Source organism: Pseudochaenichthys georgianus, chromosome 11 (assembly GCF_902827115.2).
Source record: "Pseudochaenichthys georgianus chromosome 11, fPseGeo1.2, whole genome shotgun sequence".
NCBI lineage: Eukaryota > Metazoa > Chordata > Actinopteri > Perciformes > Channichthyidae > Pseudochaenichthys > Pseudochaenichthys georgianus.
The window spans coordinates 9,001,574-9,021,894 of record NC_047513.1 but is presented as its reverse complement, the minus strand read 5'-3'; the positions used below and the strand labels follow the sequence as shown (position 1 = coordinate 9,021,894).

At 41.6% G+C, this 20,321-nt stretch overlaps 1 protein-coding gene across 2 annotated transcripts; it reads left to right on the top strand.

The window, feature by feature from the left end:
• Positions 1 to 4,579: 4,579 nt before the first annotated feature.
• Positions 4,580 to 19,581, top strand: tcf19l (transcription factor 19 (SC1), like). 2 transcript variants are annotated; one of them, XM_034093853.2, is made up of 6 exons: positions 4,580 to 4,850; positions 5,387 to 6,310; positions 13,300 to 13,469; positions 14,310 to 14,700; positions 15,844 to 16,339; positions 17,087 to 19,581. In XM_034093853.2, exons 2-6 carry the CDS (start codon positions 6,046 to 6,048, stop codon positions 17,427 to 17,429), a joined length of 1,665 nt encoding a protein of 554 aa, XP_033949744.1. In that variant the 5' UTR covers positions 4,580 to 4,850; positions 5,387 to 6,045; the 3' UTR covers positions 17,430 to 19,581. The 2 variants fall into 2 exon arrangements, with proteins under 2 accessions (XP_033949744.1, XP_033949743.1); XM_034093852.2 differs by having other exon boundaries at positions 4,582 to 4,850; positions 15,835 to 16,339.
• The last annotated feature ends 740 nt before the right edge of the window (positions 19,582 to 20,321 follow it).

Below are 20,321 nucleotides of genomic sequence, written 5' to 3'. Positions count from 1 at the left end.
GAGATTAGGTCATAACAAATTGGTGGTCAAGTGACTTATCTTTAATGAATTCTAAAGCAATATTCATTATGATATCACTGAGACATCCCTCACATGATCCACCGGGCAGAATGAGGAATCTGACACCTCAACATCACCCTTTTTCCCCACTGTTGTATATATTAAGATATGTGATCTGCATGTGTATAGTGTGAAGATACTAATATGTTTCTCACTGCAAGGCTTATGCAAGGTTTTATACTATCCAAACGCTGCATTGATCCTTTAACCGCGTGTCCACAGCAGGTAGAAAACAAACACGTAGTGCTGGAGGAAGACGCTCGCTCTTACTCATGTCACGTTTAAATGTTGGGGTCATGCAGACGCTGCGTGAAATCCTTTCATAGATATTCGTTCAGTAGTGTTGGAGTATCTGTAGTCGCCTCAGGGGTGCACGATTACACAGTAACAGCTTTGTAGACTGACACAAGGAAACCAACATGCAGTGGTGGAATGTAACTAAGTACATTTACTCAGGTACCACACCTCATTTTGACATAACTGTACTTTACTTGAGTTTTCCATTTTATGCTACCTTATACTTCTATTCCAGGACATTATAAAAGCAAATATAGTACATATCCACTTACAGTATATGATATGATGCATTAATGTACTAATCAAACCAGTATTGTATCTGAAATTGGCCAAACATTGACAAAAAACAACATTAAAATGCTCCTACATGTATGTGTTAGTAATTAAAACAAGATTATACTGTATAATAATCTATTATCATATAGTACATCCTCAAAGGGCCATCCTGCATACCAATTACTTTTACTTTTGAGGCTTTGAGTACATTTGGCTGAAAATACTTCTGTACTTCTGCATTTTAAATGCAGTACCTTTGCGTGTATTGTAGTATTTTAAAGTCAGAGGAGAGGCACAAAATATAAATATGAACCTGGAGATGAGAATAATATGTCCCCTTTAGGACAATAGTCTTTTTTAATTCTAGTTAAGCACTTTTTCCACCTCTGCAAACACTTTGTATGGTCATTTCTTTATTGAGCGTAACGTTCAGTAAGGATGTTCTTTTCAGGTCTGTTGCGATCACATCGAGCTGTTTTCAGTGCAGATCAAATGTTTTATTCTTAACGCGCATTAAAAGTCCCTGCTGAAGGACACTAAGTGTCGTACAGGGTGGAGGGCAAAGAGCCTGCTTTGGATGTCAGCGTGTGCCTGATGGAATAATAATACTATAGTTCAGGAACTCTCAGCTGAGGAAGTCTTGATGAAAGGATTTCACTCTCCGTCATTCAACATTGTCTGGTGTTTTCTGTTTCATTACACATCAGAGCCGCCATTCACAAAGCCAGAGCAGGAGTGCTCGTCCCTGTGTGCGTAGGGTGAGAATTTAATAAAATGTTCTTTCAATTCTGGTAGATTCAATCTTCTGCTAATCCACTATTCTCTATATTTCCAAAGAATGTAATGAAAACCCATGAAATGATCTCTGCAGTGTCACAGTTTGGTGATACCGCTGATCATAATAGAAATTAGCTTTAGTGGAAATACGAGATGAATGTCATCTGCCTTTGCTGACACTGAGATAAATTAAATGTAATTCACTGCAGCGCAAGTCAGTGGCTCTTGCTGCGATTGAATATATTCCTAACTTTGATTGATGACTCATAATTGGAGAATATAACTGAAAAGCCGCTGTTCCTCATCATTTTAAGCTCACCCTCTAACACACACTTGGACTTGAACTGATCCCAGTTCAGCAGAACTCCATCTCTGGACAAACATTGGAAATTATTCAGAAATGCATTGTACTGTCTGCTTAGAAATAGTTATTTGTCACACGTCTGCCCCCACCGTGATACTCCCAGCACCTGAGAATGGTTTCTTATACAAGAAAAATGATTAAATAATATTCCTAAAAAAGTACTTTCATATAATCAATGTATTTACTTTGGGACAAACGTACCTCATCCCAAACTAATGCATTAACTAAAAAAATAAATCGCACTTCTTTTGAATGAATGGACATGCATACATTCTCATTGTCAGTTGCATCATATTTAGCACCAAAAAGACTACTCCTGCAACTAATGTGCTTCTTGATATATCTCCATACTCTGATATTATAGCCTATACCCGCTGTCCTGAAGAGCTAGTGTAACTGCAGCATGCTGACCTGTAGATTTTTTGTGGGACAGCAGCCGTGATGATGATCTCTAATAATAATAGTATGAATTGCAGTTGTCTGTATCGCTGTTCTCCTAAGTCCATCGCTGAGATCTGGTTTCCCATGATCCTCCTGGGTCTTACAATCACTTGTTAATGCTGGCATTAAGCTGAGAGTGATAGTTAGAGAAGAATATTTCAGATTTGTAAAGGTTGCTACCAATCTTTTGGGTGCACACAATAACTCATTATTTTGAAAATCAAAAATAATGATGAACATATAACACATTTAAACTTTGAAGCCTCCATTTGGAAAAGTCAAACTTCTTAAATTGGAAATGTAATGGTATACAACATTTGTTTTTTCCCTTTCTGCAAATCACAAGAGGAAATCAATGTTAGCTTATACTTTATTTTTTTTATTATTTTAATGACACTAGTACTCTCCTTTAACAAAGTTCTGAGTTAAGGCTTATGTTTATTTGAGGGTTTCGATCTAAGGGGCATTAGACATTAGTTTTGGTTTTGGGAACCCCCAGAGTCAGGATGGCTTTTGAGGCAAAACGATATCCTGTTAGTTGTTTTAGCACATGGTTTGGGAAGGAGAAGTATTGCCACTGTTGATATTACTGCTGTTGCTTCTTTTTTTTGTGAGGAGATGTGGGATAACATCATCACAGGTATGGGTCTGTTTTTAAATCTGTATGAATTCTGAAGTATGACGCCTTTGGAAAAATATATGTAACATTTTTGTGGTTTGATTTTATTTGGTGTTGTGTTTAAGGTTTACATTTATTTAATTGAAGTCAGATTAATTCTGCTTTATTGTCACATGCACATTAAACACGGAAACATGTAATCGTTTATTCCTCAGGATAGTGCACATTGAGTTTGCATGTTGTTCCTTGTTGTTACTTTCACTTTGAGAGAAATCACTTGAATGCTTTATTATATCTTATAAGAGTTCAGATCTCATTGCTCCAGATCAGTAATCTTTGACTCTAGCGATACTTCACTGCACTGCCATGAACAAGCGGCCATACAGCCTTGTTTGCTTGAAGAATATGAATATTTATATACCTGTATCATATTAGACCCTTCGGCACCCTGCAATGACTTTTATAAAGCTTCTCTTTTTCTGTAATGAATGAATAATTCCAATTAAATGAATTTTCAACAGAGAATGAATCCAACGTTGTTGTTTTTTATGTGCACCTGCTTTTAATACTCTGATTTCATTCATACTAACTCAAGTATTTCCATTTTAATTTCAGTCATGTATTCCAAGGAAAACCTATTTTGTAATAGGCTAGAGAGGATCTCAAAGTTTCAGACATATGTAATCTCTTTAACTTTGAATATACACAGAGCTACAAGCTACTGAAAGTTGTGTAAGGAAGAAAATGGATTTTATAAACTTCTATCAACTTAAAAATATAAACTCCCCTTTCTTGTGGGCAGAGTGGGTTGCGAAGCAAAAGGCCTGCAACTTACTTACATAACGTTTTCTCAATGCTTTAACTGTAGTGTGTAACACAGTTTGAGATGAGGGGTGTTTCCAACATTTTAGAATGTACATGTCAGTTAAGTTGGAATGTAGCGGGGGGAAAGTACAATATTAGCCTAGCAGTGGTGGACTGTAAAGTAAGGTAATGCACTTTAAGGTATAACTTTAAAGGTTCTAAAATGTTACTACTTGAGTTGTTCCATTTATTGCTGACTTTTAGTCAACTAAATATATTTGACAGATTTAGTGACCTTGTTGATTCATGTTATCAATACAAAAAAAGAATTAAGTGTGATGTCTAATAATACTATATATGACAGTGTATAAAGTAATTAAAATAAGCCCCACCTTACAAAGCTGCAACATTAAAGTAATTTAATAATTAATGCAATACTAATTATATCCATGCAGTAATATAATATACAGTATATATTCCCATTCCTGATAATGATAACTTTAACTTTTAGTACATGAATGATGTCGGTAGGTGAATATGGCAGTGTAAGCAGTGTATTTAATACATATAAATTGATGTATGCTGTTACAGGGTAATCTACAATATATACATAATGTATACTATGAACTAAGATTATGAATGCATGACCTTTACTTGCAGTAGCCTCTAGCCTACTTTTACGGCCTGAAGTAGGCCTATTGCTACAGTACATTAACATAAGTAAAATATACGATGAATGGCTGGTTCTTTCACCCACTCTGTGGAGTACAGCATGGAGTTGCAGTACAACTAACTTACCTGGGATTTGTACTTAAGTACTTGAGTTAATGTACTTGTAGTTATTCAAATTCAAAGGAGCTTTATTCCTCCACTGAGCTGTTCAGCAGCTGTGATTCTGGTCTCCGGACTCAGCCCGTCCTGTTCCCGCTGAAGGCGCCTTGGCCCTCAGCCAATGAGGGCGGAGCAGGACATGACGCGTGTTCTCGTGCAAGGAAGCCCCAGGAGTGGCGCGCCAAATTTCAAAGCACTTCCTCCCGAGAGGACAGGAGGCGAAAAGCTGCACCGAACTAAGCGAACAACGGCGATAAAAACCTGCAGAAACAAAACATTTTATTCAAAGTTTATGAGCTGAAGCCGCTGGTGGAGCAGTCGACGGTGTTTTTTCGGCAGCTGGTTGAGGAATAATTCACATAAAGACGGAATGCCATTGTTGTAAGTGGCAGCTTTGACTTTCATTCTGTCCTACAAGGAACTACGTCAGCTAGCTTGATCCTGTTTCTGACTGACAAGCTAAAAACCAGGACTACGATACCTCATTGATCTTTCAATCTCACTGTAACGTTTATCGCTGCATTCTTAAGTATATGTGCAGATTCTATCAGGATATGTGCAGTAATTGTTTTTAAAACGAGGTTTTACTTGACATTCCGTTGATTTATCTTGGTTATTGTGTCTTGCTTTGTGCCGTGTCCCATGATACGTCTACATGCAGCTGATGCACGGCATGCGGTGCAGACTGCACAAAGCTAAAGATCACAGTGTGAAGCTGACAGTTTTCATGTTTCTTTTGTTTAAGAAGCATCTGGTGTTTTTCCCTCAGTGTGACATTAGTTTAATTTAACGGCAGCCTGTAATGAAGCATGTTTTATGTGGCGTCTGAAGTGTCAACAAAATAACATCTATAAAGATGTTTTTCACACACTAAGTACAGCAATTAAGCAAATGTATTTTATGTTTTCTTCTTTCAGATCAGACAGCACTGCCAGGCTTCTCACCTGTGAGACGGCTGATGTCAGGAGCCTGGGATTTTAATCTCACACACTTACACACAGGCTCAGGTGACAGCTGTTCAAACCTGTTAATTTTAAACGCCAGAACTCAGGCTAAAAGTCGCGGCTGTCAAGTTTCTATGGCAGGTTTGCTTTTCATGGTTTTAATATATACTGCACCTTTCCCATTTAGTGGTAACACGCAGGCTGTCCACATTACTAAAGATCCTCTTACAGCCTCCACTCCACGGAGGATTTCATCTGTTTGAGTTTGAGCTCATGACAGAGTGCAGTAGCTCATGTCCACACTTCCCCAGCTTACACAGTGCTCCATATCCTCATTATTTATTCATGTATTCACGGCAAGGCGCAACAAGACATCTGCTTTCCATACTAATGCAAACAACTGTTGCTCAAACAGCTGCACCTGCCTGTAACCAGGCCTGAGCTTAGAGTATTTGATCTAGCAGTTTCTTGCAAGTTCACATGCCTTTAATTTAACTTCTGTCCACTAGCAAAGAGTATATCCCACAATGGATCTTAACCTGCTGTAGCTCAGGGCCTGTCACAGATATTGTGTGGCTTCTGGGTGGGGTCAGGGGGGGTTCAGCGGTGGCAGACAATCAAAGCCTTCAGTCATGCTGTGCGGGGTGCAGCCGTGCTTCCAGTTGCTGCGGATCGGGTCGTCTGCAGGGGACTCGGCGAGGGACCTGTACACCTTTAGGCCGGCGCTGAGCCACTCGGTGTTCAGGCTGGGCCGGGCGGCGGAGCTGTGTGACGTCACGCTGGACTCCACCTCGGTGTCACGGATCCATGCCGAGCTGCACGCAGAGAGGGAGGCGGGGGAAGAGGCGCCGCAGGAGGAGGGCTGGATGGTCCACATCAAGGACAGGAGCAGTCATGGTGAGAAAAGGACACCACACTTGCACCAGGATTAAAAAAAACATGGCAGTAATTGCGTCCGGGAAGATTTCAATGTCCCTGACAAATGGGAGAAATGATGGTCACATATCTGTGAGCTTAAAATCAATTTCAGTGCATGACATTAAGGATTTTGGGATCTGCAGATGGCCCTGAGCCCAATAGAGATTGCCCTGAAAAATGCGCGCGGACGAAATGTTGGGGGGCCTCCCCCTAGAACATTTAGATTTGTGCAGGTCTTAGATGCTGTCTGGTGCATTCTCTAGACTGAATTATAAGATGAACCACCACAATATTATATTGTACAATTTCAATTGTATTCTTCATTTCACTTGTTTGTCTGTTCTTGTTTGTGTTTGCTCGCTTGCATGCCCTGCATAGCTATAAGAAACACTTAAGTTGTTGGTCAAGACACTTTCCATCTGATGAAGGCAAATGCCTTCCCAGATGTAGAAAACATTACATTCAGTTATAACTGCCAAAACAAACATTATTTACACTATTATGGCCCCTGTTAAAAATGTCAGTTGGTCGAACGAATGCCTCCTCATCCGGAAGCTGACCGAGCAGCAGTCGAGAGGAGCCGAGCGCATCCGCGAAGCACACAAAATGTCCGGTCAAAATAATTTCCCTTTAGAGCAATACCGCTTCAGTTGCGCCACTTATGTGACAGACAAGAAGAGTATGTGACAGACAAGAATAGTCAACTCTAATGTCTAACACTTAATGTGGAGAAAGAGATGTCCTGGATGGGTTGATTGTGCGTCGATCTGTTGGTAATGCCTCGGGGTTCCGGTGGGCATGTAAACAAATGCATAATGCTGCGCTATACTTTGTGGCCTCATCCGGTTGCATAGCGACACTTATTGTTTAGGTGTCTTTTAATAAGCAGGTATTCATGTCATTAGCTAGAACTAGCTGGATCTGATCGATATGGACATAAACGCGAGTGAAGTCTAATCTGACGAGAGAGAGAGATCAGCTGCTGCTGACGAGTCGACACGCAGCTCTGCATGATCACATGCAGCGGTGAGCGGACAAAACACACTTCAGGTTAGAATATCACACGTAGCTATTTTAATTACCTCTCAAACTACGTAAACTAGTTATAGATAGGTTTAGTTTTACTGTCGTGTCACTCATTACTGGATCTGCGAGCTGCATGACACTGGCATAATAGATTGCCCGATCGGGCAACCAGCAGGTGAGGCTGCATTGCACGAGCTCAATACTAGATGGCCCCGGGCCATCGGGCAGTCCTTAATGTCGAGCCCTGAATTGTTTAGAAGGCTTTATTAAGAATGAAGACAAAAAGACGCTATTTCAAATAAATGAAGTTCATAGACTCATAACACTAAAAATAGCTGTTGCTGACTATTTAAGCTTTTTTCAATTCACTTCATATTGTGCTTAAGGGAAACATTTTTAAAGACCTTAAGACCAGCCAAAGTCCAAACTGACTCTCACACACTGACACGCCCTCCTCTACAGTCATTGTGGAAGAGAAAGTTACACACCCGCTTACAAGAAACATGAAACCCATTACGGGGAAAAGCATTCACACAAATACACCACACACACACACAAATACACCACACACACACACACAAATACACCGCATTCACACACATACACCACACACACAAATACACCACACACACACACAAATATACCACACACAAATACACCACCACGCACACACACAAATATACCACACACACACACAAATACACCGCATTCACACACATACACCACACACACAAATACACCACACACACACAAATACACCACACGCACAAATACACCACACGCACACACACACACACACACCACACACACAACAATACACCACACACACACACACACACACAAATACACCACACCCACACAAATACACCACACACCCACACAAATACACCACACACACACACAAATACACCACACACACTTGATTTGTGTTTCAAAGATACAGATTCACTGACAGGTAATAAAGTTGCATATTAGACGCTTTACATACAGATACTAAATAATGTAAACATGTGAAACACTATCACACACATTTTGTGATGTGAGGGAGCCCAACACACAAATGCTAAACCCCACACACGAGCTGTTTTTCTGAATTCCTAACACATTCAGCCTGGCAGCAGCGGAGCCCCACAGAGCGGCACATCACAGGTGTTAGCTGCCCTAACACAGCTGTGCACATGCAGACCAGGTTAGCCTCCGATGCACACAAACACACATTATGGGCTACATGCATCTCTGAAACCTCAAGTTAAACACTTCTTCAATCGTGTCTCTCACCAGGACCTTGAATGATCTAAATCTGCTGCAGCCAGTTGAGAAGCATCTAATCCTTCCTTGTTACAGAAATCAACTCAATTGGAGCTTGATAATGATGAAGTCATTCAAATCATTTTCCAGATTCTTGACCCAGATCTTACAGTATGTTCTATATGAATGATAAAAAACCTACATTAGTGTATTAGAGAGGTGTTGGGCCACAACAAGCCTACAGAGCAGCTTCTGCTGAAATAGCTGTCCTCATTAAGTGTTCATGATGCTGCTGTTGGAGCACAGTTTGTACACATCTGTCACATCATTTCCACACACATAACATTCAGTGAAGTTCTATGGGCATAGATATGTCTCATAATTATTTGTGTGAACATAAAAATTATTTGTGTGTAAATAAGTGATGTGTAAATGTAAAACACCACAAATGCATATAAAAGATTTGCAAACTCACAAATAAATGTGCAAGTGTAAAACGGATCTGCAAATACGCTAAATATTTTCACAAATAAAAAAAAGATCTGTGAATATCTCATTAACATTTACAACTTTTGATCAGGCATTTGTGAATCCATTTTGTATTTGTCGACCAAAAATGCGCTTGCGGATCTCAAATCTCTGTTCGTGGATCGTCTTTTTACACACACGGAATTTTGAGACATATTTTCCGCCGGTCTCGGCTAAAATCTACTCGTGTCACTCGGTTATTTTCGGAAACCACGTGATGGCCCGCTGATGACGACATTTCCGCATGATTTCAAAGTAAGAGCATGATGGTTTGTTTAATGCTCTGTTTTTTATTATAATGAACAGCGGAACGTTAGATGCATTCTTTATCACCATCATCATCATCATCATCATCATCATGTTATAGTGATACAGTTAGTTTGTGTTAGTTTATTGGTTCAATACAGCATATATCGAGCACTTTCGTTGATGTTGAAGTACAGGCTATACGCCACTTTCGGATCCGGGGGGGGGGGGGATGATGATGATGATGATGGTGATAAAGAATGCATCTAACGTTCCGCTGTTCATTATAATAAAAAACAGAGCATTAAACAAACCATCATGCTCTTACTTTGAAATCATGCGGAAATGTCGTCATCAGCAGGCCATCACGTGGTTTCCGAAAATAACCGAGTGACACGAGTAGATTTTAGCCGAGACCGGCGGAAAATATGTCTCAAAATTCCGTGTGTGTAAAAAGACGATCCACGAACAGAGATTTGAGATCCGCAAGTGCATTTTTAGACGACAAATATAAAATGGATTCACAAATGCCTGATCGAAAGTTGTAAATGTTAAAGAGATATTCACAGATCTTTTTTTTTTTTGTGAACATATTTAGCGTATTTGCAGATCCGTTTTACACTTGCACATTTATTTGTGAGTTTGCAAATCTTTAAATGCATTTGTGGTGTTTTACATTTACACATCACATATTTACACTAGAGCCGGGACTCGATTAAAAAAATTAATCTAATTAATTAGAGGCTTTGTAATTAGGGATGTCCCGATCACCTTTTTTTGCTCCCGATCCGATTCCGATCATTTGATTTTGACAATCTGCCGATACCGATTTTTTTTCCGATGAATTCAGCTATCTTGGCTGTTATTGTGTTGGCCTTTTCACTGTTCTGGGGCAGTTTCTCTTTCCTTTTAAAAGTCTCTGAAAGTGTCGGTTGTTTCAGTGCCGTTCCCTGAGTGGCCGCTGTGTACTCGTCGTGTTGGTGTTGGTTTCTCAGGTAGCGTATTAGATTGGTCGTGTTGAACGTAGCTCTGTTCTTTCCACCACGCGGAACCTCTGCCTTGCAAACATTGCATCTGGCTGTTACACTGCCTTCGCTTTCAATTTTATAATACTTCCAAACTCCTGACATTTTCTCTGTCCCGACTCTCGAGTCACCAGCTGAACGTAGCCTCTCGTTAGCTTACTGCTACTATTAGACACTGCGCCCACTCTGTTGCCAGATTTCAGAGAAATAAGCAACCAGGTCTGAAAACAAGCCCAAAGAAAGCAATACATACATGATGTTGTGTAATTTTAAACCAAAACTAAGTCCTCAGGATGACTTTAAGATGTGAACATGGTCATTTTTGTTTTGTAACATTAAATAAAAAAAATATATTTTATAAAAAAAAAAAAAAGAAATCTCGATCCCCGATTTTTTTCTCCCGATCCCCGATTTTTTGAAAATCACGTGATCGGCTCCGATCCCCGATCACGTGATCGGATCGGGACATCTCTATTTGTAATTAATTAATCGAAATGAATCGCATTTTTAATCAAATATACATATTTGACCTGAGAACAGTGAGAAGCAATTTTCACATGGATTTTACTCCAAGTGGTCTACAGTCCAAGTGCATGACATTAAGGATTTTGGGAGAGAGAGCTTAGGTGGCCCACAGGGCCATCTAAGCTAATTTACAGATGGCCCTGAGCCCAATAGAGATTGCCCTCCGTCCCCCTAGAAAATTTAGATTTGTGCAGGTCTTAGATGCTGTCTGGTGCATTCTCTAGACTGAATTATAAGATGAACCACCACAATATTATATTGTACAATTTCAATTTTATTCTTCATTTCACTTGTTTGTTTGTTCTTGTTTGTGTTTGCTCGCTTGCATGCCCTGCATAGCTATAATAAATACTTAAGTTGTTGGTCAAAACACTTTCCATCTGATGAAGGCAAATGCCTTCCCAGATGGAAAAAAGTAGAAAACATTACATTCAGTTATAACTGCCAAAACAAACATTATTTACACTATTATGGCCCCTGTTAAAAATGTTTGTAATGTTAACTACTGTAAGTTGGTCGAACGAATGCCTCCTCATCCGGAAGCTGACCGAGCAGCAGTCGAGAGGAGCCGAGCGCATCCGCGAAGCACACGTCAGAGTTCCCGTTAGCCGGCAAATCTAAATATCTTCGGTCAAAATAATTTCCCTTTAGAGCAATACCGCTTCAGTTGCGCCACTTATGTGACAGACAAGAAGAGTATGTGACAGACACGAATAGTCAACTCTAATGTCTAACACTTAATGTGGAGAAAGAGATGTCCTGTATGGGTTGATTGTGCGTTGATCTGTTGGTAATGCCTCAGGGTTCCGGTGGGCATGTAAACAAATGCATAATGCTGCGCTATACTTTGTGGCCTCATCCAGTTGCATAGCGACACTTATTGTTTAGGTGTCTTTTAATAAGCAGGTAGTCATATCATTAGCTATAACTAGCTGGATCTGATCGATATGGACATAAACGCGAGTGAAGTCTAATCTGACGGGAGAGAGAGATCAGCTGCTGCTGACGAGTCGAGACTCAACACGCAGCTCTGCATGATCACATGCAGCGGTGAGCGGAACAAAACACACATTTCAGGTTAGAATATCACACGTAGCTATTTTAATTACCTCTCAAAGTACCTAAACTAGTTATAGATATGTTTAGTTTTACTGTCGGGTCACTCATTACTGGATCCGCGAGCTGCATGACACTGGCATAATAGATTGCCCGATAGCCCCGGGCCATCAGCTTGTTCGTTCATGTTTGACTATTGTTCACCGTGGTTTGTTGTTGTTTGAAGTCCCATGCTGAAGTCATGAACATTAGTTGGTGCTCCAGTATAATCGGTACGCCTGAAACTCATCCAGTGAGAAACGTTCCGCTGTGCAAAAATAAGTGTGATTAAAGTGCGATTAAAATGCGTTAATTTTTTTAACGCGTTAATTTTTGTGTAATTAATTAATCTTAATTAACGCGTTAAAGTCCCGGCCCTAATTTACACACAAATAATTTTTATGTTCACACAAATAATTATGAGACATATCTATGCCCATAAAGTGCCTCGAACAACAACAAAACAATCCCACTAACACACGATAGAATTCAGAAATATTACATACATTTGTTGCAAATCCTGAGGTGTGAGAGACTGAGAGGTAAATACTTTCACAGACCAGTTGAACAGGTTTTACAGCAGCTATCGAAGAAAAGTAGACAATTCGGATGATTATTCGCTAAGTTGATGGACAGAAAATGAATTGCAAATATATGTGTTTTCATAATCAAATGAAAAGTGAAAAAATCCTTTTTTGTTGCACCTCAACTGAAACGGGAGCTAATTCAGTGTCAGGTAGTCGAAAACGATTGAGAGCCCAAAAATAGATCGGAAGCATAAGGAGCACTGAGAGTAGCCAGAGGGAAAGGGATCGTACCGTATGTACAGAAACACTCCTCTCGGCCTCAGAGGGCTTCAGTCTTTAGCTGTACCGGGAGGAAGTGAGCTCTTCACTTAAGGCTGATGGACTCTCTGGATCTAAACTGCACTCTCTGCCCAGCTCTCCAAGTCATTTCACACTGTTTCACACATTATGCTATTGAACCTTAGTATTCACTGCATTTCTCATCGTGTGCCGTGCTGTTACGGCCTTTTGATTGCCTTGGAGCCGTCCAGCTCCTTTATGCTAATTCTTGGTCTGTTCTACATTTCCCTAAACACAGGAAACTGATGACTTCATTTTGATGCCCTGCTCTCTTTCTTGTTTGTTCATATTTAAAAAAAAGGTCTGGCCACAGATGACCAGAGTTTATAAGGAGGGGTAACAAGTCAGCACATTGTATTACAAAATATACATATATATAATAATAAGTATTCTCCTCTTGCGTTGCTAGGCACCTGGGTGAACGAGGTCCGCCTCCAGCCCGGCATCCAATGGGAGCTCTCAGACGGGGACACGCTGACCTTCGGGGGCCAGTCGGCTCCAGGGAGCCCCGAGTTCTACTTCCTCTTTCAGAAGGTCAAAGTTCGTCCGCTAGACTTCGATGCCATCACGATTCCAAAGGTAATGTCTTCTGTGATTTCATAGGTCAGATAAAGCAGAGATGGTGGGCTCTTCACTCCCAGAGTCTGTGCTGTGTTGGTTTACTGGTACACATTTATAATGACGCTTCATCGCCCTCAACAGTCAGTTATAAATTGCACCTTTTTTTTTTTACAAAGATATCGCAGGCTTGTTTTAACAAAATGAGTACAGATATCTGGTCGTATTTAGAATTGAAGAATCCTCACGTAAATACTCACTACCTCAACACTAAATAAGTATTAATCCACCTAAAAAGTCCTACTGGAAATGACCTGTTATTGGTGATTTTAAATGACTGTTTGAAAAACCAAAACGTGTGTTCTGTTGGAACCAGTGGTGAAGCCTTGTACTTGGGTATGGAAGTCGTACATAATTGAGAGAAGCACCATACATTCAATTCAAGGCTTTATTATCATTTACACAGAAGCTACAATGTAGATATGGCAATGAAAAACGTAGGCCACAGGCTCCTCCTCCAACAGTGCAATATATATATATAGAGAACATTGTTGTTTTGGTTATTTTTAAAGGGATTTATTGACAATGAGAAAGATGATTACATATTTGCTGCTCAAGCTTCAACAGTGCAGGCATTGTAAAGCTGTGATAATGGGAAAATGCCATGGACAGAATAGTAAAAGCAGAAAAGGTTATCTCTGGGCCATTTTAAAGATGATCGATGCTTTCACATTTTGCACTTGAATTACAAACGTACTCATTCATCAAGTGTAGAAAAAGACAAATGATGCTTTCAAATGAAAGCCGATGTGTATTTGCCTTTGCTACATAAAGTTCTAATGTCTATGTGTTGTCTCCTAGGCTGGCACCTTCTCCTCCGACCTTCAGAATCGGATCAGAACCAACCAGGAGCGTAAAGCGGCCGCCAACCTGGACCTGTCCAAGCTGTCCATCAACCGCTCCACCGTCATCCTCAACTCCATCGGCAGTCTGAGCAAGATGAAGGGCAGTGCCTGGACCTTCAAGAGGAGCCACAGCAACGAGGGCACCGCCTCGGACCCCGGCTCCTCCTACTCCCCCCCCCTGGAGGTGGGCATGTCCTCTCTGCTCCCGCCCTCCACGCCTCCATCCTTCTCAGCTGCTTCAGCGCCTTCATCAAAGTCCCAGCAGCCGACCTCCAGGAGCCGCAGGAAGTCGGCCCACACCGTGCTGCTGGAGGACGACAGCTCCGACGAGCCCAGGGGTCGAGGAGGTAACGCTCAGCTTAATGCCTGAAGAAATCCACACTGAGCTCTCTGCAAACATGGAGGCTCCAGATCCGTAGCCTAGCTTTTAGAACAAGTGATTCTGTTCATGTACCCAGGCCACTTAGTAAAGCTGCACACGATAGACTGACCGTTTCCTTAACCTCAGTGTCCTTGGGCAAGATACTTAACCCCACTTTGCTCCCATAATATGTCTACAATATTAAAGTTAATGCAAGTCTCTTTGGATAAAAAGCTAAATAGCACGTAAAGTATAAAACCTACACTTTAATGATAAAGTGTGTAGCGCTCTTCGCAGCAGCACAGACACAGGTTGGTTCCTCAAAGCGGCTGATTATTTGTTTGGGAACATCAGCAGCTTCCTGCCTCGAGAACACTCTGCACAATACATCATACGTTGTGCAGTAGGTAGCATGAAAACAAGGGGAAATGATGATGATGATGATGATGATGATGATGATGATGATGATGATGATGATGATGATGATGATGATGATGATGATGATTCAACTTATTGTCATCACGTAGTACAGGTACTATGTAACAAAACGGTTTCTCTGCATTTGACCCATCCTAGTGTTAGGAGCAGTGGGCTGCCATTATGTACAGCGCCCGGGGAGCAGTGTAGGGAACGGTGCCTTGCTCAGGGACACCTCGGTAGCACTTGGTCTTTCCGGGACTTGAACTGGTGACCTTCCAGTTGCCAAGCCGAGTCCCTATGGACTTCACCACCACCGCCACGCTAATGCTTGGCGTGAAACAAACATTACACATACAACTAAAAAAGCCTTGTTAGCCACATGAGAACGATTTCTAAGTATTTTGTATGGAACAAAGTCTGGTTAATTACATTTGACTATAACTCAACATCAAATGGACATTTTAAATGATTTGTTTTCACTGACAAGTAACCTTGTGTAAGGTTAAGGTTGTCACTTCAATAGTGTATTAGTTTTTATTCAGACTGAAAATGCAACATTCCTATAACAGCAATCAATGAATCGATCAGCGTCGGGTTAAAGTTGTGTTTATCTATTTGGCACGCAGACACAGACAGGCGGGGAAAACAGAGATATCTTTATCTCGATGTGCTTCCAGTAATCATGTCTAATGTTGTCCAGCTCCATCAGGATCTGTGGAGGACGGACAGAGGTCGAGGGCGAAGAAGCGGCGGCGGCTCTACAAGTCTGAGTCGGAGACTTTCAGCCCCCCCCCTCTGCAGCTGCTGCCCCAGACCCACACCGACATCCGGCGGCCCCTGGAGGCCAAGCCCTTCCCCGCCGGCATCAGGACCATCGGCAGTTTCCACGGCGCCATGACCAACAGCCGTCTGAACCAGCACCTCCTCCAGGCGTCCTTCTCCAGCCCCGCCGCCCACAAACAGGAAGTGCAGGCGGTGCAGCGCGTCCAGACGGTGACGCACGGCAGCATCGCAGCGTTCCGCCAGCAGAAGTCTGCTCACTGCACCCCCGCGCCGCAGAGGGGCCGGCGGAGGTCCCTCTGCTCCCCCGTGTTCTCCCCCCTGGTGGTGGGAGGGGAGAAGTACAGCCTGGCCTCCCCCTCAGTGAGGATCTGCACCGAGGAGAGAGGCAGGGTGCAGTTCAACAGGTTCCACCACCCAGCAAGGTGAGTTATCACGGAGGAGGAGGTGCAGAAATCTCCTATTGTTGGTGGATATTGCATGTATTTGTCCTACCACCACTAGGGGGCACCAAAGTCTCTTTTTTAAAATCTTACCAGGAATGTTTTATTCAGAATTTGGCCAATGCTGTTAATAATCAGGTACATTTTTAACCAATGAATCATTTGTAAAAATCAGAATACTTTACTCATCCAGGGGGAAATGGAGTGGGTGACAGTTCCTCATTTTAGAATGAATTGAAAAGAAGTAAGTTTTTGTGCCATAAAAAAATAAAAAAATATTGAAATAAATATAGGAAGTTTACATAAAAAGGTGCATTAGAAGATGCATTTAATAAATAGACCAAACAGATCTACAAAATAAAAAATGAATGTAAAAATGTGCACGTTGCACTACAATATATATGAAATGTGTATTCCAAAATAGAAAGTGTAATTGGCATTAATAACGATATGAATGCTGCATTGCACATTTGAAAAGGAGTTCTAGCTGCTGATGGGTATCATAAGTCCCTGTGTCTATTTGAAGAACATTTATACATTATACTGTGACATACTTTTACTTACTTTAAAAAGTATTAAAAAGTGTTGAGGAGGGTCTTTGGTAATATATGGCTAATGGGGTGATTGATGAGAAATCTAAGCCTTTCAAAAAAAGTTAAAGTAAATAACAGTCTCCTTTCCTTTCTCCCTCACCTCTCCTCCTTCTTTCCTCTTCTCCTCTCTTCGCAGTAAGCGACGGGGCCGGCCCAGAAAGAACCCGCTCCCCCCCCAGCCTTCCCTCCCCTCTCCCTCCTCCTCGTCCTCCTCTTCCACCTCCTCTGCCTCCTCCTCCTCTGGCTCCTCCTCTTCCTCCTCCGATGAGGACGACGAAGACGAGGAGGAAGAGGAGGAGACTACAAGCGGCGCGGTGGAGCCGTGCGCGGCCCCCCGCTGCCGGCTCCCTCAGCAGGACACGGTGCAGTGGATCCAGTGTGACGTGTGTGACGCCTGGTTCCACATAGACTGTCTGCACGTGGACCGCAAGAAGCTGCTGAAGGACCCCAACGCTGACTTCCACTGCGGCTGTTGCTGAGGGGGGGGGGCACTGGTGGTGTAAAATAAAAGGCCCCAGTTAGACTTTCCACATTTACACCATTTACATCTGTATTTCCTTTAGCTACACCCGTGGAAATCCTTTTACTGAGGATGCTAATGGCAGGGAAAAGTCCCTGATTACTCCAGCCTGATGTCCCAAGTTTGAGCGTTTCTAAAGGTCCGACGGCAGCTCCATGAACCTGCTGTCTGCGCCATGAACCTGCTGTCTGCGCCATGAACCTGCTGTCTGCGCCATGAACCTGCTGGCTGCTCCGTTTCAGGGCTCGGGCTTCGGAGAACAAAGTGTCATGGAATGTCTCAGGCGGGATTTCATTACGGCTGTGACTGCCTGGAGAGGTGCAGTCACGGCGGGAAACATGATGAAATGTTTCTGAGCAGCGTGGCTGTCGCTGACCAGAGGCTGATGGAATGTTTCAGGTCCACACGCATTCAACTTTATCGGATGTCTGCCGCCTTCACTGTTTTAGCGGCGATTGTTCAGGGCAGAAAGGACCTTCAGTGGACATTTACGGAAAGAAACCTTCACACCCATTGGGCTGCTCCCCCCCCCCCATGATAAACTCTATGAGATGTCTGTAGTGCAGCTGTCTGGGGATCAGCGTACGTTGTTTCAGGACAATTCAACGGCAGGAAGTGCGTCAGCAGACTTCCATTGTGGCTGCTGATGAGAGGCGCTTGAGGGAGGATAATCTAATGTTTGAAGGCAGGAGCAGCCGCTGGAGTGCGTGTGTGTGCAGCTGTTGCTATGGGACGTCAGGCTGACAGTGTGGCTGCTGCTTTGGAAGCACTCGTTACCAGGGAAGTGTCATGAAATAGCATCCTCTGATTTTACAGAACAAACGGATTCAGAAGTGATCGTCAGTGATGTGTCTTGGTGGACACGCTCCTCCTGACTGAACTGTAACTGTACACATATCTGCTGCTTGAGTTGGACTGAAATAAAAAAACTCTAAAGCACCTTTTCTATTATTTAAATCTGATTGACATGGACAAAAACTGTCCTTTTTTTAAACGGCAACGTTTACCACCTTTTCATGTAATAGACTCAGTTCAGATAATGCTAGTGTTTATCAAAATGATTCTGGGCTGAAGCTGTGTAAATAAGCGTTTATTTTTGGATCTGTTCAAGGGAGAGGAAATGTCGACTCTTGAGCTATAAAATAAGAAAAAAAACTTTAACATATGTATTTTTCGAAAAGTTGTAATAAATTAGACAAATGATTGGTTACAGTCGATTCAAATGTTGTTTCTGTCGCTGTCAAAGCGCTGTCACAAAACAAGCAGGAAGTTGACACAAATCACTGATCACTGGTTTGGTTTTATTGAGTTGATTCATCTTAATTATTTTACAAGTGAGACCCAACAAAGTGTTCTTTGAGATCCATAATCCTGTGTGTTCATGGATCTCTGTGTGTGATAAATGCACTTTCATAACATTACAATGAAATTAACCAACATGTATTCTGAGGAAACACCACTTCATTGCACTACTACTATATCAACTATAGACGTTAACAAAGAAGCCTAATATCATAGTGTTTATTTTGATGTAAAAGGAAAACAAAATAGTCAGGTTTTCTCTGTTATTTGTGTTTTGTATGTCTCATCACATGTTGCATATTCTTTTTGTCTCTTGAGCTTTTTAAGATATTTAAATGTGTTTTCTATGTCTTCCTCGTCTCACCCATCTTCCTCACATTGTCTCCAGCTGCACGTGAAAGTCTTAATGAAGGATGTATTCCCAAGCTGCAGTTACACGTGACTGTCGCTGAGAGTGCTACTTTTTAATTGGGCGGATTGGCAGTGTGACGACAATGGAACGGAGAAAAGGAAAAGCCATATTACGTGCAGATGACTCGGATGGTTGTAATTAGAAATGCAAAGACCAAGAAGCATCTCTCACTACCATCTGTTCACATTAAGTTCTGTCAGAAATGAACGGACAACTTTCTATTAAACCTGCAGGAAAAATATATTCATTTATTAAGCGGAAATCTGTCCTACAGTTTATGACTTACTTACATTTTAAGAAATGATTTGGTTACAAGCAATGCATTACAAAAAAGATGAAGTAATTGAATAACAATCCACAAATAAAAAAAGTTAAAGGAAGAATTTCTGCTTTAAAATCATTGTATATTTTTGTTTTTTGTTCAAGCAACTTTAAAATAGCCTTTCTGGCTGCTCATGGGTGTTTCTCAGAACGTTCTGAATTGAAGTAGATCAGTCATCAGTTGCCAAATCATCTTTGTATATTGACAACCACATTATTCTTTGCAAATCTGAAATATGTCTCGTTTACATTGCCTCAAAGACATTAAACTGAGATTACATCCAGTCTGCGTTCATAACACTGTTGATGTTGAATGTTTCGTGTGCCATCAGCATATTGGAGCCTTAACATGAATCATTGTGTTTACTGCTTGACTCTTAAGGTGGAAGGTTGTGTTTGTTTCTTAAGTCTCGTCATGTTTCATCTGACCTTTTCTCAGCTTAATACTGAAACATCACTCTTCTTTTACGCTCTAACCGTCACATTTCAAAGCAGAAACACTTCGATGTTTTGCGGGGTTGTACAGAATTGTCATTTCCCTCTGAGATGCCATCAGCATCAAAGTTATCTGGGAGGAATTAAAGAATATTTTCAAAATGGATCGTTGTCTGTTTTTCACCCCAAAACTTTGTTTTTTCCTCTTTAATCCAAAGACGATGCGATCTAAAACATATTTCGTTTATCTTCTTACGCATCAATTCGTGATTGATGGAACATTGAAATTAGACATTTACATTTAGTTTTCCTCCGGGCTTTTGCGTCTGTGATACCACACAGATGTGATGTGTGTCTGCTTATTACTTTTATCGTTGTTTT

Coding starts and splice junctions, on each gene's coding strand:
- tcf19l (XM_034093852.2), top strand. CDS start 6,046: ATGCTGTGCGGGGTGCAGCCGTGCTTCCAGTTGCTGCGGATCGGGTCG. Junction 6,311..13,299: donor CAAGGACAGGAGCAGTCATG/GTGAGAAAAGGA, acceptor TTGCGTTGCTAG/GCACCTGGGTGAACGAGGTC. Junction 13,470..14,309: donor ATGCCATCACGATTCCAAAG/GTAATGTCTTCT, acceptor GTTGTCTCCTAG/GCTGGCACCTTCTCCTCCGA.